Source organism: Microcaecilia unicolor, chromosome 9, assembly GCF_901765095.1.
Source record: "Microcaecilia unicolor chromosome 9, aMicUni1.1, whole genome shotgun sequence".
Taxonomy (NCBI): domain Eukaryota; kingdom Metazoa; phylum Chordata; class Amphibia; order Gymnophiona; family Siphonopidae; genus Microcaecilia; species Microcaecilia unicolor.
In genome coordinates, this window is record NC_044039.1 from 42167789 (window position 1) to 42182467 (window position 14679).

General features: G+C 42.5%; 1 protein-coding gene across 1 annotated transcript in view; it reads left to right on the top strand.

Moving 5' to 3' along the window:
• CACNA2D4 (calcium voltage-gated channel auxiliary subunit alpha2delta 4) overlaps window positions 1-14679 on the top strand; it is a 531111-nt gene that overhangs the window by 160577 nt on the left and 355855 nt on the right. Inside the window, 1 exon segment of the mRNA XM_030214826.1 lies at window positions 13860-13931. Within this exon segment, the coding sequence (XP_030070686.1) occupies window positions 13860-13931 (72 nt within the window).

The window sequence follows — 14679 nt, forward strand, 5'->3', positions numbered from 1 at the left end:
TAGGCCAATCATAGCCAGGGCATACTGCTCCTTATCCCACTGTTATGTAAATTACACTGGTTGCCAATAAAAGCTTACTGTACTTTTAAGTTGTGTACTTTGATCTTTAAAATTCTCTATGGGTAGTTCCAGTGTATATGGTTCATATGTTGAGTTTATTATCAACACGCAATAGAGGATGCTTTCAAAATCAACTTAAATTATATTTTCAAAACCCAAGGGGAGTGTGTTTATAAGAGAATCTCTTTCTTATCAAATAGCCAAGATTTTGAATAGTCTTCTATCCAGTATATTGGGCATGGTGCTCATTTTCAAAAGTGAAAAACATCTTAAAAACAGCACAAAGCACCAGATGGATATTTTTTTCACCAAAACATGTAAATCACAATTTTCAAAAAGGTAGAATTAAGATTTTTTCACCAAGTTCGTCCACATAGGATAAGAGCGTATCTAGACCTGTTTCAGTCACGACAGAGTCAAAAAAGGTGCCCTAATTGACCAGCTGGCCACTGGAGGGATGAAAGGGAAAGGGATGTCCCCCCTTAATACCCAGGGGTCACTGACCCCCACCCCAACCCCTAAGATGTGACAGTAGATACCAGGCTGTACGGCAGCTCCCAACATTATGACCATTCCTAAGAAAGCAGCAAGCAAGTGGCTGGAGTATCCTAGTGGTCAGTGCAGTGGAAAGTGAACAGTGGGACCCAGTTCAATTCCCACTATAACTCTTTCATTTCAGTACAAATGTGTGAGCCCTCCTGGAGCATAGAAATACCTCTCGTACCTAAATATATAAGTGATCTGCAGAGCCCTTGCTGGTGTGTAGGGAATAGTGTGAAAGGCTAAAAATGATGGGACAGATAAACGCTTCAGCTGGCGGGGGTCGGTGCCCCCCCCCCCCCACTAGCAAAGGTACTTGGCGGGGTGGGGTCGGAAGCAGCGGGGGAGGGGCAGCTGGGGGAGGCGGGCTAAAATGTACCCCCCCCCCCCACTTTGGGCTCTAGCCCCCACTCCTGCTGAGGTCTGGCTACGCCCCTGGATCAATGTGTTTGGCATGACAAAGAAATCTGAGTTATGAAGTGTTTGAAGACGTTTAAGTCGAATGGCTGTGATACTTGTATAAATAGAATTAGAATAATCTAATTGGGAGATGAGAAAAGCGTGAATCATAGTGTGCATTTGAGTGAAATTGAGGTAGGGACGAACTGTACGAAGTTTTCACAGTGAAGAAAATCCCTGCTTATGGACTTCATTAATTTGTTGTTTGAAAGAAAGCTGAGAATCGATGATAACTCCTAAATAACTGAAGGAGGGCTGTTGCAGTGTGTAGTTAACAGTTATAACTGAGTTCTATATAGTTGAGTATTTTGACTGGATGTAAGGGTATTATTGATCTTGTCCTGCAAGCACTCCTGGTATGCAGTATTCCAACAGGACTATCTAAGATGCTATGGGGCTAATTTTCAAAAGAGAAAAACATTTAAAACATGGCATAAAGCAGCATTTGAACGTTTTTCTCTCCAAAATGTCCAATTTGGTATTTTCGAAACCCATTTTCCTGATGGATTTTATGCTGTTTGTCTGCAGTGCGTCCAAATCTCAAGTTGGACGTGTTGGGAGGGTGTTAAGGGAGGGTTTTGGGTGTTTCTAAGACCTAAACATTTTTCAGCAATAATGGAACAAAATGAAAACGTCCAGGACTAAAACTAAATTGTTTTGAGCTATACCTATTTTAATAACGACTAAGCCACAAAAAAGTGGAGGAATAAAGGAATGACTTCTTACTTCCCCAGTTGTCACTGATCCCCCTCTCACCCCCCAAAGATATAAAAGAAACAGTACATACCAGCCTCTGTGACAGCCTCAGATGTTATAGCCAGTCTTATTAGTGCAGCAAGAAGGTCCCTGGAGTAGCCTAGTGGCTGGTGCAGTGCACTGTGGAGAAGGGGGACCAAGGCCCATATCCCACTGTTGCATTTGTGTTGAAATGTGTCAGCCCTCCAGCACTCACTTGACCTACACTACTGTACCTACATATAGGTGATCCCTATTGTAGGGCTACTGTGGTAATGGGTTTTGGAGGGCTCAGCATACAATATAAGGGGATAACGGTGAGATGGCATACGTGGGAGCTTTTATATGATGTCCACAGCAGTGTCCCCTAGGGTGATTGCTCTCCTGGGATGTCTGTGTAGTCAGTCTACTAAGAATGATGGATCCTCCTACATCCCAGTGGCTTGATTTTGTGCATTTTGCACTTGGACTTTTTTTTTTTTTCAAAATGGGTCAAAAAGATAAATGCAAAGATCACAAAAACATCTAGCATGTGGTCATTTTCGAATTAAAAAAAAAATACCCATTTTGCTGTTTCAAAAATGACTGTATTTCCTATTTGGATTTAGGTCGTTTAGCGCAAAGCGTCCAAAGTCTGACTTGAAGGAGTTTGCAATATATCCAGACAGTATACATAACTATTTGGAACTAATTTTTAATAGGTAACTGAGAAATGCAATTTAGAGGACTTATTCCTGCATAAAATGTCATGTAGATGGGGGGGGGGGGGGGGGTTAATGACTGGGACAACCCCTCTCCAAGTTCAAAGAGAGAGTAACTTCAAATTTCTAATGTAATCTTTTGACTGGTCTAAATGCAGGTTAGGGAAATTTAATAGAACATAGAATATCAGGGGTATGTCCTCCGCCATCAAGAGACAAAAAAATATTACAAGCCCTTAACCGCCAAAAAGCTGGTATCAGTTTTACGGAAGACACATTTATCTTCTAACGAGCATGCTAAATTTACAAAACTGGGGGGGGGGGAGTGCCTTGACAGAAGCACCTGCAGCAGGAAAGCAGGTGTACTCTTGTTTGGAGCACACCCTACAGAACAAAATAAGGCAGACCTCTTAGTGTCTTAAACAGCACATGATGAACTAATTCATCGGAGAGCTATGAAGTCCCTCGCTTACTATAAATTTCAGTTCTATTTGCACAATAACAAAAGTGGCAAAATGCCTTGAGCTGTGGTAAGTGCGGGTTATAAATTTTTTAAAAATAAAATAAATTTGGTTAAACACTGAAAAGAGCACCATAAAATTATGCAGCTTAAATAGGCAAGACCAGGTGGTGCAGTTGGATGTGGAGATCAGTGGCATTTTTCAGGCCTTCTATAAAGTCCTCTTTGCCAAACCACAGGGAGATGCACTAGACATTAATATTTATCTGGAGAGTATGGAGCTTCCAAGCATACCAGAGGAGGTTAAAAGGCTTCTAAATGCACCTATATCACTTGATAAGTTTAATCTGGCCAGCAAAGTACTTTGTATAAAGCTCCTGGACTTGATGATACAGGGCTGAATTTAACAAATTCTCCAGAATGCAATCAATCCATCATTGGTAGCCTTGTTTAGCCATATTGAATTTCAGGGTCAACTTGTTTGCAAAGATTTTGGCTAATAGGTTGGTGCAAGTTCTTCCATCAATAGTGGCATATCTTCAGGTGGGCTTTATTAGCAAGCAGTCAAGAATGTTGTAGAGGTGTCCCTGGTATGTCACCTTTTTGTGAGGCCTATATACCTGAACAGGCATGAACCTACCAACGTTTGTGAACAGACTGTCATGGATGCCTGTATGCTTGCTGTCTTTCTACACTACTTGCTGACCAAGGACATTGACATTCCTAAAGAACATCTGCACTTCATCTGAGGGGGTGAAACTGAGAAAGTTGGTGCCTCCAAAGGAGCCCACCAGTGTTATCTCACCAGGGCTGTCAGTATAAATCTGTCTGGTGACCAAAGACAGTGTCTGAAACAACACTGGACATCATCGTGTACGAGGCCTGGATTCCATCTACCGGACAGCAAGAATGTGTGTTCTGATTGGGCCAAAATAGCCGAAGTACTGAGCCTCCCTGCTTCATTCATTTGCAGCAAAGTAAGCTAATAAGTATGGCTCCTAACCTGGTGCTGAGGACTAACTGCCTGGGCTGGCTGTGAGGTAACGGTCAACTCAAAACTGATCAGCTCACTGTGAAAACAGCTGGGGAGAAGGAATCCGATCTGCCAGGGATCAGCTGACAAGCAAATGTCTTATGGTGAGAATCCAAGATTCATTTCTATAGTTTGGGGATCAGTTAGTTTTCATTTCTGATTGCCATAGGCTGATTTAGATCATGAGCATGGTTCATTAGCTGAGATTTATATGGCGTTTGGGTATTCTCAGGTATAATTCTCAGCACTGACAGAGATATATATACAGATTTCTATTTTTTGTGGAAGTCTTAGTGATATATCTTTGGTGTAATCCTAATATTTATTTTGTGTTTATGCTTGCTGCTTTGCTAAATATATTATATTCCACATTGGCATTGCTTCATTGGATATTACCAGTTGGAATAATGAATCCTGTTTGGTTCTGTAGTGCCTATCACCCCTAGACAGAGCCCAGATAATTGCTATTCTAGGTGAACACTGTCTCTTGGCAATTGTTTACTAAGGGGTCCTTTTACTAAGGTGCACTGAAAAATGGCCTACGGTAGTGTAGGCACGGGTTTTGGGCATGCACAGATCCATTTTCAGCGCACCTGCAAAAATGCCTTTTTAAAACTTTTTGCCAAAAATGGACGTGCATCAAAATAAAAATTGCCACGCATCCGTTTTGGGTCTGTGACTTCACCGCCAGCCATTGACTTAGTGGTAAGGTCTCACGAGTTAACTGGACGGTAATGGCCTATGCGAGTAGAATTTCCTCTTGACGCGCGTAGCTGACACGCGTCAGGAAATAAAAATTATTTTTCAGACGAGCGGTAACTCCAAATTGGCGCTCGTTGGGGCCCTAAGTATGGTGATACAATGTGAGAATGATTTTAACATCACAAGGCAGCAGAGTGACAAGGAGAGCCTTCTTTGTTAGTCAGTTGTGTTGCAGAGAATGCTTTCGACTGAATAGTCTGGGATTTTATGATCAGGGTATTCTGCTGCCATATTCATGGAGGCAGGGTGCATTGTTATGCATATTTATTATGAGTATTATTTGTGTTTAATTGCATTGTTTGTATAATAATAGCACTGTGTACTGGGGCTTCCCCCACCCCTATAGTTTGAACTATTCTGTGATTGACTCCTTGTGAGCTTTCCCTATTGGCTTTTAGGTGTGGGCCAGGGCCAGCCCTCCCTCTCTGCTTCTGGGGCTATGTGAGAGAGTCTCAGTCTTCCTAGCATGCCTTTGTGATTAGTAACTGTTCTAGGGGCTGATCCCTTTTTAAATTACTGTGGTTCCATCAAGATTTTTCACCATCTCCCCAAGTCATTCCCGATTCATTTACCCTGAGTTACTTCCCCTTATTCTCCTTTGAATATTACAGCTTTACCTCTCATCTGGTCTGAGGTTTTGACCATCTCCTTGTTTCTTAGGTGGCTAGGTATATGTATACATATAAAGTAGCACATATGAGTTTATCTTGTTGGGCAGACTGGATAGACTGTACAGGTCTTTTTCTGCCATCACCTACTATGTTAGGTACAGACTGTATGTGCAGAAGGCAGCTATTCTTTTCCAAGCAACTGAACTTTAAGTTGATTTTCTTTGTTGTGGTTACTACAATAAAGAAGATTTGGATCAAGAATTGAGAATCAACTGGTAAAGTTTCTTCTTGGGGTTGGTTTTGCTGGCTGTTGAAGCCATATTATACTTTGCCTAGAACAGCACAGTATTGGTAAAATACGGCCTAGAGGGGCCTTTCAGGGAATGCCATTGGTGCTTTGTATTCAGGTTCCCAAATGGTTATTTGGGTGAATGACATCCAATCTCAGATGTTTGATATTCAAAGGGGCATCTGTCAGGGTTGTCCTCTCCACCGGCTATTATTTGTCTTAACTCTGGATCCATTCATAAGAAAATTTTTGAAAAACCCTGCTATCAGGGGGGTGCACCTTAGACAACAGGAATTTAAAATCTCATCATTTATAGATGACTTATTAGTTCATATAGTGGGACCCCAAGCATCGTTTATGCCGCTGAGGGAAAGTTTCTTAGTATTTGGAGACTTTTCAGGCTTTAAGTTGAAATTGATATAATCAATTGTGCTGGCCTATACAGATTGAGTAAAGAGAGGGTGAGTCAGACACTTTACATTACAATGGGCCAATACCTCTTTTCGGTAGTTAGGCATATAATTGACTACTAACATGGCATACTTGATATAAGTTGAATGTGATGAAGCTTCTCAAATGTACTACTAGATACTTTGTCGGCTGGACTAGTTTGCCTCACACTCTGTATGGCAAAATCAGTCTATTCTGTATTATCGTGTTTCTGAGATTACTCTATATTTTGCTAAAAAAGATCTATATTTACACAAATTATCTAAATTTTGTTGGGGTGGGAGGAAACCTAAGGTACAGTTGAGAATGTTATATGGGGCAATGGCAACGGGGTGGAATGGCCCTTCCTGACCTGAGGAAATATGATCAAGCTGGTTTGCTTCACCATCTTGGGGACTGAGTCTCTTAGGTTGACAAGATTTCACGCCACTGCAATTTATGAGAGAATATTTTGCACCCTGGCATATCAATTATTTTTTCTTCAAGTGCCACTTAAAACTTTTCTGGCACACTTAAGGAAGCGTATTCTTCTGTGACCTTTACAGGAAGTTTGGCTAGATATGGCCATGTGAATCCACGAGTCTCAAATCAACTGCCAGTATGGGAAAATACATCGTTTCCCTGAAGCATGGATAACGGGATCTTTGGGATAATTGTGTTGGAACACATTCTACAAGATGATGGATTACTGCACTATTTATCTATACACCCTTATGTATTTGTATATTGACAGTTGCAACATTATCTAGGGTCCTTGGACCCAGATGGCTTATGATCTCATTTTGACAACAAATTACGTGAGTTTTTTTTTTTTTTACAAAATCCCAGCAGAGTGCATCTCAGTTTCTAGAATTTGTCAAGGTTTACAAAGTATTATTCCACTTAAAGATTTTGGAGCATTAAGAGCTCATTGGAGTATGGATTTAGGTATAGTCCCGGCAGTGTTTGATGTCTTTCAGTTGGCCAAATGAGTCATAAGTACATAAGTATTGCCATACTGGAATAGACCGAAGGTCCATCAAGCCCAGCTTCCTGTTTCCAACAGTGGCCAATATAGGTCACAAATACCTGGGAAGATCCCAAAACAGTACAATATATTTTATGCTGCTTATTCTAGAAATAAGCAGTGGATTTTCCCCAAGTCCATTTTAATAATGGTCTATGGACTTTTCTTTTAGGAAGCCATCTAAACCTTTTATAAACCCTAATAAGCTAACTGCTTTTACTACATTCTCTGCCAACGAATTCCAGAGTTTAATTACACATTGAGTGAAGAAATATTTTCTCTGATTCGTTTTAAGTTTACTACTTTCTATCTTTATTGCATGCCCCCTAGTCTTAGTATTTTTGGAAAGAGAAAACAAGCGATTCACGTCTACCTGTTCCACTTCACTCATTATTTTATAGACTTCTATCATATCTCCCCTCAGCAGTCTTTTCTTCAAGCTGAAGAGCCCTAGCCACTTTAGCCTTTCCTCATAGGGAAGTCGTCCCATCCCCTTTATCATTTTCATCGCCTTTCTCTACCTTTTCTAATTCCACTATATCTTTTTTGAGATGCGGTGACCAGAATTTTACACAATATTTGAGGTGTGGTCACACCATTATAACACCCTCATTTTTGTTTTCCATTCCTTTCCTAATAATACCTAACATTCTATTTGCTTTCTTAACGGCCATCGCACATAGCAGAGGGTTTCAACATATCATCAACGATGATTACTAGATCCCTATCCTGTTTGGTGACTCCTATTGTGGAACCTTGCATTACATAACTATAATTCAGGTTCCTCTTTCCCACATACATAACTTTGTACTTGCTAACATTAAATGTCATCTGCCATTTAGATTCCCAGTCTCCCAGTCTCATAAGGTCCTCTTGTAATTTTTCATAATCCTCTTGTTGTTTAACAACTGAATAACTTTGTGTTGTCAGCAAATGTAATTACCTCACTAATTACTCCCATCTCTAGATCATTTATAAATATGTTAAAAAGCAGCGGTCCCAGCACAGACCCCTGGGGAACCCTACTATCTACCCTTCTCCATTGATAATACTGACCATTTAACCCTACTCTCTGTTTTCTATCTTTTAACCAGTCCCCAAAATATCTGTTAGTGCAGAATTACAGGAGTGCCGATTCTGGGTTTTAGATCAAGCCTACCACACTTTACGCAAGTACAAGCTCACAAATCAGGATGGGTGGACATTCCAATATGTGTTCTAGATATGCCCAAAGATTAAATTTTTCTTGTGGAGAGATTGAAATGGCAATTCCTGTATGATGGCTGTCTCTGGGATTTTAAAAGCTTGACAAAGTTCTCCATTTTCTTATTTATGATGTTAAGACTTTGCTGTCACATGTTTCTCCTGTTTGACAGAATTGTTATCCACCTGTAATCCCAAAAATCTATATTATGGAGACAATCAAGTGTACAAACTTATATGGATGTTTGAGGTTTGTAAGCATGTTCCTATATAGCATATTTCTCGCATCATGTTAACATATAATCACATTTTCTAGCCAGGAATCAACTTTGAAAGCAAGTTTCAATAGACCTATTTTTCATCATGAACTTTGGGTATTCACATATTGCTAAAGGAAAGATTGCTATCCTTATGTTACTAAATAAATATTTTGTCTTGCTGCTTTTGCTTTCTCATGGTTCTTTTGGTTTTTCCTAATTTAGGGGTTCAGTGTTTTTCTTTATGTCCCATTTGGATTTCTCTGCAATATTCTGTTTCCTCTGTTTTATATATTTCACACTTTTACTTCTCCCCTTCTCCTACCTATCCTATCTGTTCCTTTCTGTCTATACATTTGTTCTTCACTTTCTTCCTGCCATTTACACCGTACTTTCCCTTCCCCTCCCTTCCTCACTCTCTCCATCCCATCCTATCCTTGTATTCTATTCTCTTTTCTTCCCTACTGCGCATATCCAGCAGATAGCCAAGACCTGTCGCTTCTTCCTCTTTAACATCAGCAAAATTCGCCCTTTCCTCTCTGAACACACCACCCGAACTCTCGTCCACGCTCTCATTACCTCTCGCCTGGACTACTGCAACTTACTCCTCACCGGCCTCCCACTTAGCCATCTATCCCCCCTTCAGTCTGTTCAGAACTCTGCTGCACGTCTCATATTCCGCCAGAACCGATATACTCATATCATCCCTCTCCTCAGGTCACTTCACTGGCTTCCGATCGGATACCGCATTCAATTCAAGCTTCTCCTTCTTACCTGCAAATGCACTCAGTCTGCTGCCCCTCACTACCTCTCTACCCTCATTTCCCCTTACGTTCCCGCCCGTAACCTCCGTTCACAGGATAAATCCCTCCTCTCAGTACCCTTCTCCACCACCGCCAACTCAAGGCTCCGCTCATTCTGCCTCGCCTCACCCTATGCTTGGAACAACCTTCCTGAACCCTTACGCCAAGCCCCCTCCCTGCCCGTCTTCAAGTCTTTGCTTAAAGCCCACCTCTTCAATGCTGCGTTCGGCACCTAACCCTTACCGTTCAGTGAATCCAGACTGCCCCAATTTGACTGCCCCTATCGGACCGACCGTTCACTTGTCTATTAGATTGTAAGCTCTTTGAGCAGAGACTGTCTCTCTTTGTTAAATTGTACAGCGCTGCGTAACCCTAGTAGCGCTCTAGAAATGTTAAGTAGTAGTAGTAGTGGACAGTTTTATGGAATAGTTTACAGGTCACTCAATACTATTATCACCAGCTGGTCTCATTTTGGATAAGTCTGAAGCTTCTGGAGTGAAGACCAGAGGAAGTCTTCTCATTATTTGGAGAGCTGGGATTGAATGAAAAGTATTCTTAGTGTTTGGTTTTGCAAGGACCTGCTCAGTTTTACAGTTGGTGTAATCTGATGTTGCTGGAGCAAAACAGAGCTAAATCCTCTATAAAATGGAAGAAAGCCTTTCTACTTACATGGGATGCATATTTATGCTCTTTATCACCTTGGGCATAAAGCTTGGTAATTAACTCACTTTGGTTTAGGTTGGCAATGGGAGTGGAGGAGTGTTATGATTCTGCTGGTCTGGCAGGGGAGGGGTGTGGACTTCATTCCTGATTGGCTGTCAGGGTTTGAGCTGACGTCAGTGGGTAGTACTTAAGCCTACATGTTCCTGCTTCCCCTGCTTTGGCGTTATGTTTCTTTGTGGCTAAAGCCTTTGCAGTTCTCTGTCAGAATGTTGTTCTTTGCTCTGGTTTTGAATCTGTGTTCCCTGTTCAGGGCTTTCTGTTACTTTCCCTTTGTTTGGGATATCAAGTGGCAGCGTGTGTGTGTGTCTGTGTGTGTATTCAGCTTGCTGTTTAGTTTCCTTTGTCTGGGTTCGTTTCTGTCAGCGTGTGTGTGAGTAATTAGTTCACTTGCCTCCCGCTGGGGCTCTCCCTCGCTGCTTGCAGTTCTCTGTAGGAGGCCAGCTACTTTGTTTGTTCAGTGGGGGATGTGCCCCATTCTGCCGACTCGGCAGGCTGCTGGTCTGCAGGCCTTCCCTTAGGTTGTTTGTTTATTCAGTTATCTTCCTCCGTGTTCCTGCCTCTGACTTCTGGTTCAGTAAGTTTAACCCTTGTGTACTGTGTCTCTGCCTCTGACTTCTGTGTGTTTTAGACAGGGGATTTTCTTCATCCCTTTTGTATCTTTGCCTCTGGTTTAAGGGCTAGTTTACCTTTTGTTTCCTGTACCTGTCTCTGGCTTTTGTGGCTTTTAGTTAGTTCATTTTCCCTTCTGTCCTGGGGGATTCCTGGCTGTGGTGTTCTTGTGGCAGCCCAGTCTTCTAGCTGTTTTCTCCGTATCCTCCTGTGGTTACAGGGTGCTTCCTGTATTAGTTTTCCTTTCCTGTGCTAGTCCCCTAGGGAGGTGTGGCACCCCGTTCTGGTTCCTTTGGTGTCCTTCCTTGTAGTCTGGGGGGGGGGGGGTTCTGTCCTGGGTCTGTGGAGCCTCCATGGTTGTTTTTTCCTGTGCCCTGTGGCTGGTGTTCAGTGCGCGGCTGGCACCTTGGGTCCCATGGGGACTCCTGTGTTTCTTTCTTCCTTCCCTGGGTGTGTATCGGTTCCAGTTCGGTCATGAGGCCTGTACGAGTGGGTCTGATTGCATCGGTTCCAGTTCGGCCGTGAGGCTCGCTTGAATGCCTATTTCCCTTTCTTCCTGAGGTGCTGCGTGTGGGTAGGCTAGGGGTGTTGGATAGCTGGGGTGTGTAGTGACGGGTTGCTCTCCCCTAGGCCTTGGCCTCTGCTATCAGCGGGCCTCGGCCTGGGCTCAAGGGCTCACGACCAATCCAACAGATTACAAGGAGTAGCCTAGTGGTTAGTGCAGTGGACTTTGATCCTGGGGAACTGAGTTCAATTCCCACTGCAGCTCCTTGTGGCTCTGGGCAAGTCACTTAATCCTCCTTTGCCCCTGGTACAAAATAAGTACCTAAATATATGTAAACCGCTTTGAATGTAGTTGCAAAAACCTCAGAAAGGCAGTATATCAAGTTCCATTTCCCTTCTATAAATGGCCTTCTTTTTTTTTAAGGAACATGTTGGGGTTAATGAGGAGGGTTTACTGAGTGGGATTAGTCAGTCATAGGTAGGTTGGAATGGGGTTATGGGTTGTGTCTTTATTGATGTAGATACCGGTACAAGGGGGTATGAGAGTCCATCCTCTTCATGCCTTGAGGCATTGGATTTATGGGAGTTTAAATTGTTTTTCCAACAATTCTTCGAGAAATGTGACACATAGGGTTGGGGAGGATGGAGATGGCTTCTATTTTGGTAGCTGCATTCCTTTTATATTTAAATGGATTGCCTTACGTATGAAGAAGGGGGTAGAGGTGGAGACGGGGACATATTTGTGAAAAGTAAGCATGATCATAATGCTTTCACGTGAAATACACCTCCACGTGAAATACACTTTTCATATTGGTGTTGCCAAAGTATATACCATAAAGATTTACCATAAAGTTAAGATTCATTGTAAGAATTTAAAGAAAAGTCTTCTCAGCATTCGGGATGTGCACACTGACCATTTTTCATTTTATTTGGAAAGTGTAGAGGATGAGATAATTTGGTGGCTTTCCGTTCATTCAAAAATGTTTTGTTTTATTTTTAGTTTGCATTTAGTACACATTATTTGAAACCAAATAAAAAAATGTAGGTTCAATATCCAGCATGTGGCAGTAAATGTTTTTTTTTTTTTTAAACCCTCCCCCCAGCCGGACCTCACAATGTGTGACAGGTCACTAGCAGAGGCAGCAATGAAAATAGACTGCCTCTGGCTGGCCCCACTAGAGCCTTTACTGTGCAGTGTTCTGCCCACAGGACATTGCATCAGAGGAAGTCCCTGGCAGGGCTGGCCAGAGACCGCCTGTTTTCATCGCTGCCTCTTCCAGCGACCTGCTGTGCATTGGGAGAACCGCATGGGGGGTGGGGGTGCTAGAGAGAGTCTTAAGCCTGTTCAGCCTTTCTTCATAAGGGAAGTTTTCCATCCCCTTTATTATTTTTCTTGGCCTTTTCTGAGCCTTTTTTAGTTACATTATATTCTAGTTGTTGCATTCATATTCACTAGTGACTTCCAGGCTCTGAAGCAATGCAGGGTCTCTTAAAACATGTTGCTTTAAATTCTTATTTTCAGTCTTTGCAAAGTTGATATTCAGAGCTTCACATTTCAAAAACCCCACCAGATTTCAGAGTCTGAGGAAAGGTTGCGTACCTTGAAACACAACAGGGAATGATGGGAGCAGGTCAGCATTTTTTGTAAAGTCCTCATTTTGGCTTTTTGCTGGTTTGACCCCTGAACTTTGAAAGTGCAAAGTATACAGGGTAGGAGATTCCCACAGCAATAGCCAAGCCAGGGAGTTTCTTTTTAAAAATCAGCTAGAAGGCCCACAGGTATGAAGATCCTATAAGCTCCTGGCATGGGCTGACAAGTACGCTCTCTGAAGAGCAGCTCATTCTATCTAGATGCAAAGTGCTTACCGCAGCTTAGTAAAAGGGCCTCTAGTTGTGGTAACTTAGGTCCCCTTTTACGAAGCTGTGGCAAAAGAGGGCCTGTGCTGGTGTCGGAGCATGTTGCTGATGTGCGCCGAGGCCCCCTTTTACCACAGCAAGTAAAAGGCATGTCATATTTTTTTTTTCAGGAAATGGCCGTGCAGCAAGTGAAGCACTTGCTACGTGGCCATTTCAGGGGGGGGGGGGGGGGGAGCACTTACCATCACCCATTGAGGTTGGCAGTAAGGGCTCCCGCAATAACCCAGCTGTAACTGGGCAGCATGTGGTTCTGCCCGATTACCACCGGGTACACACTGGTGCTAGAAAAATTAAAATATTTTTATAGCGCCGGATATGATGCGTGCTAGGGGTGGAAACTATCTGCCAGACTGCTATTGTATCCCAGCGGTTCTTCCATTTTAGCGAGCGATAAGCCCGCGTTGGGCCTACCACCGCTTTTTAAAAGGACCCCTTAACTTGATAAATGTTATCAGTGGCACAGAGTTGCTCAGCAAAGTGTAGGACTAGATAATTTAGTTAATCTAATTTAATAACACATGTATATTCTGCACTTCTCAGACATAACATTAAGACAAATTGAATTTTAAAAATGAAGCATAATAAAAAACATCTTAAAAACACATCAATAAAAATTGTAACCACAACAACAAAATGCAAACAACATCTGGGTATGCCACTTTTCGTTGTGGACCAAGAGTACAGGTTATCAGATAGCCATGTGGCATGACAGTGCTAACGCTTTTTCTCATGTGCAGCTAAGAACAGCAATGATCAACGGGGAGACTGGCTACCTGTCTATGGATGTGAAGATTCCAGTGGATAAAGGGGTAAGAGCGTATTATCTCCTGGCCGTACCCAACTAAGATGGGACAACGAGTGATGGAATGGGACCTTGTGGAAAACCTATGCTCCCATTCACTCCTGTCAGGTCCTAAATATGAATTTAGATTTGCCAATTATCTTTTCAGACTTACAGAATGATTTAAAAAGGGCCTGAGTTTTGTCATTCCCTTCTATGCTGTGAAACCACTAAGTCACATAAATGGCTGAATACTGGAGATTTTTGCCCACCCTCAGCCTTTTCTCATGCCAGTATAAGCCTTCTCAGTGCATTTATAGTGATAGGAGGAAGCTGAGTGATTATAGGTTCTGGGGCCCTTTTACTAAGGCGCGTGGTGCCTATACGTGCACAGCGTGCATCAGTTTGGAACTACCACCCAGCTACCGAATGGCCTGGGAGGTAATTTCATTTTTTACGCACGTCCGCTATTTGCGCGGAAAATATATTTTATTATCCGGGAGGTAATCGGCATTGTATGCGCGTAGATGATTACTGTTCGGTTAACACGCGAGACCTTACCACTAAGCGAATAGGTGGTGGTAAGGTCTCAGACCCAAAATGGACGCTCTGCAATTTAAATTTTGCCGCATGTCCATTTTCGGCCCCCCAAAAAAGGCATTTTTTACAGGCAGGCTAAAAAATGGATCTGCGCATGCCCAAAACACGTGCCTACACTAGCACAGGCCAATTTTCAGTACACCTTAGTAAAAGGACCCCTCTATCTGTAATTTGAG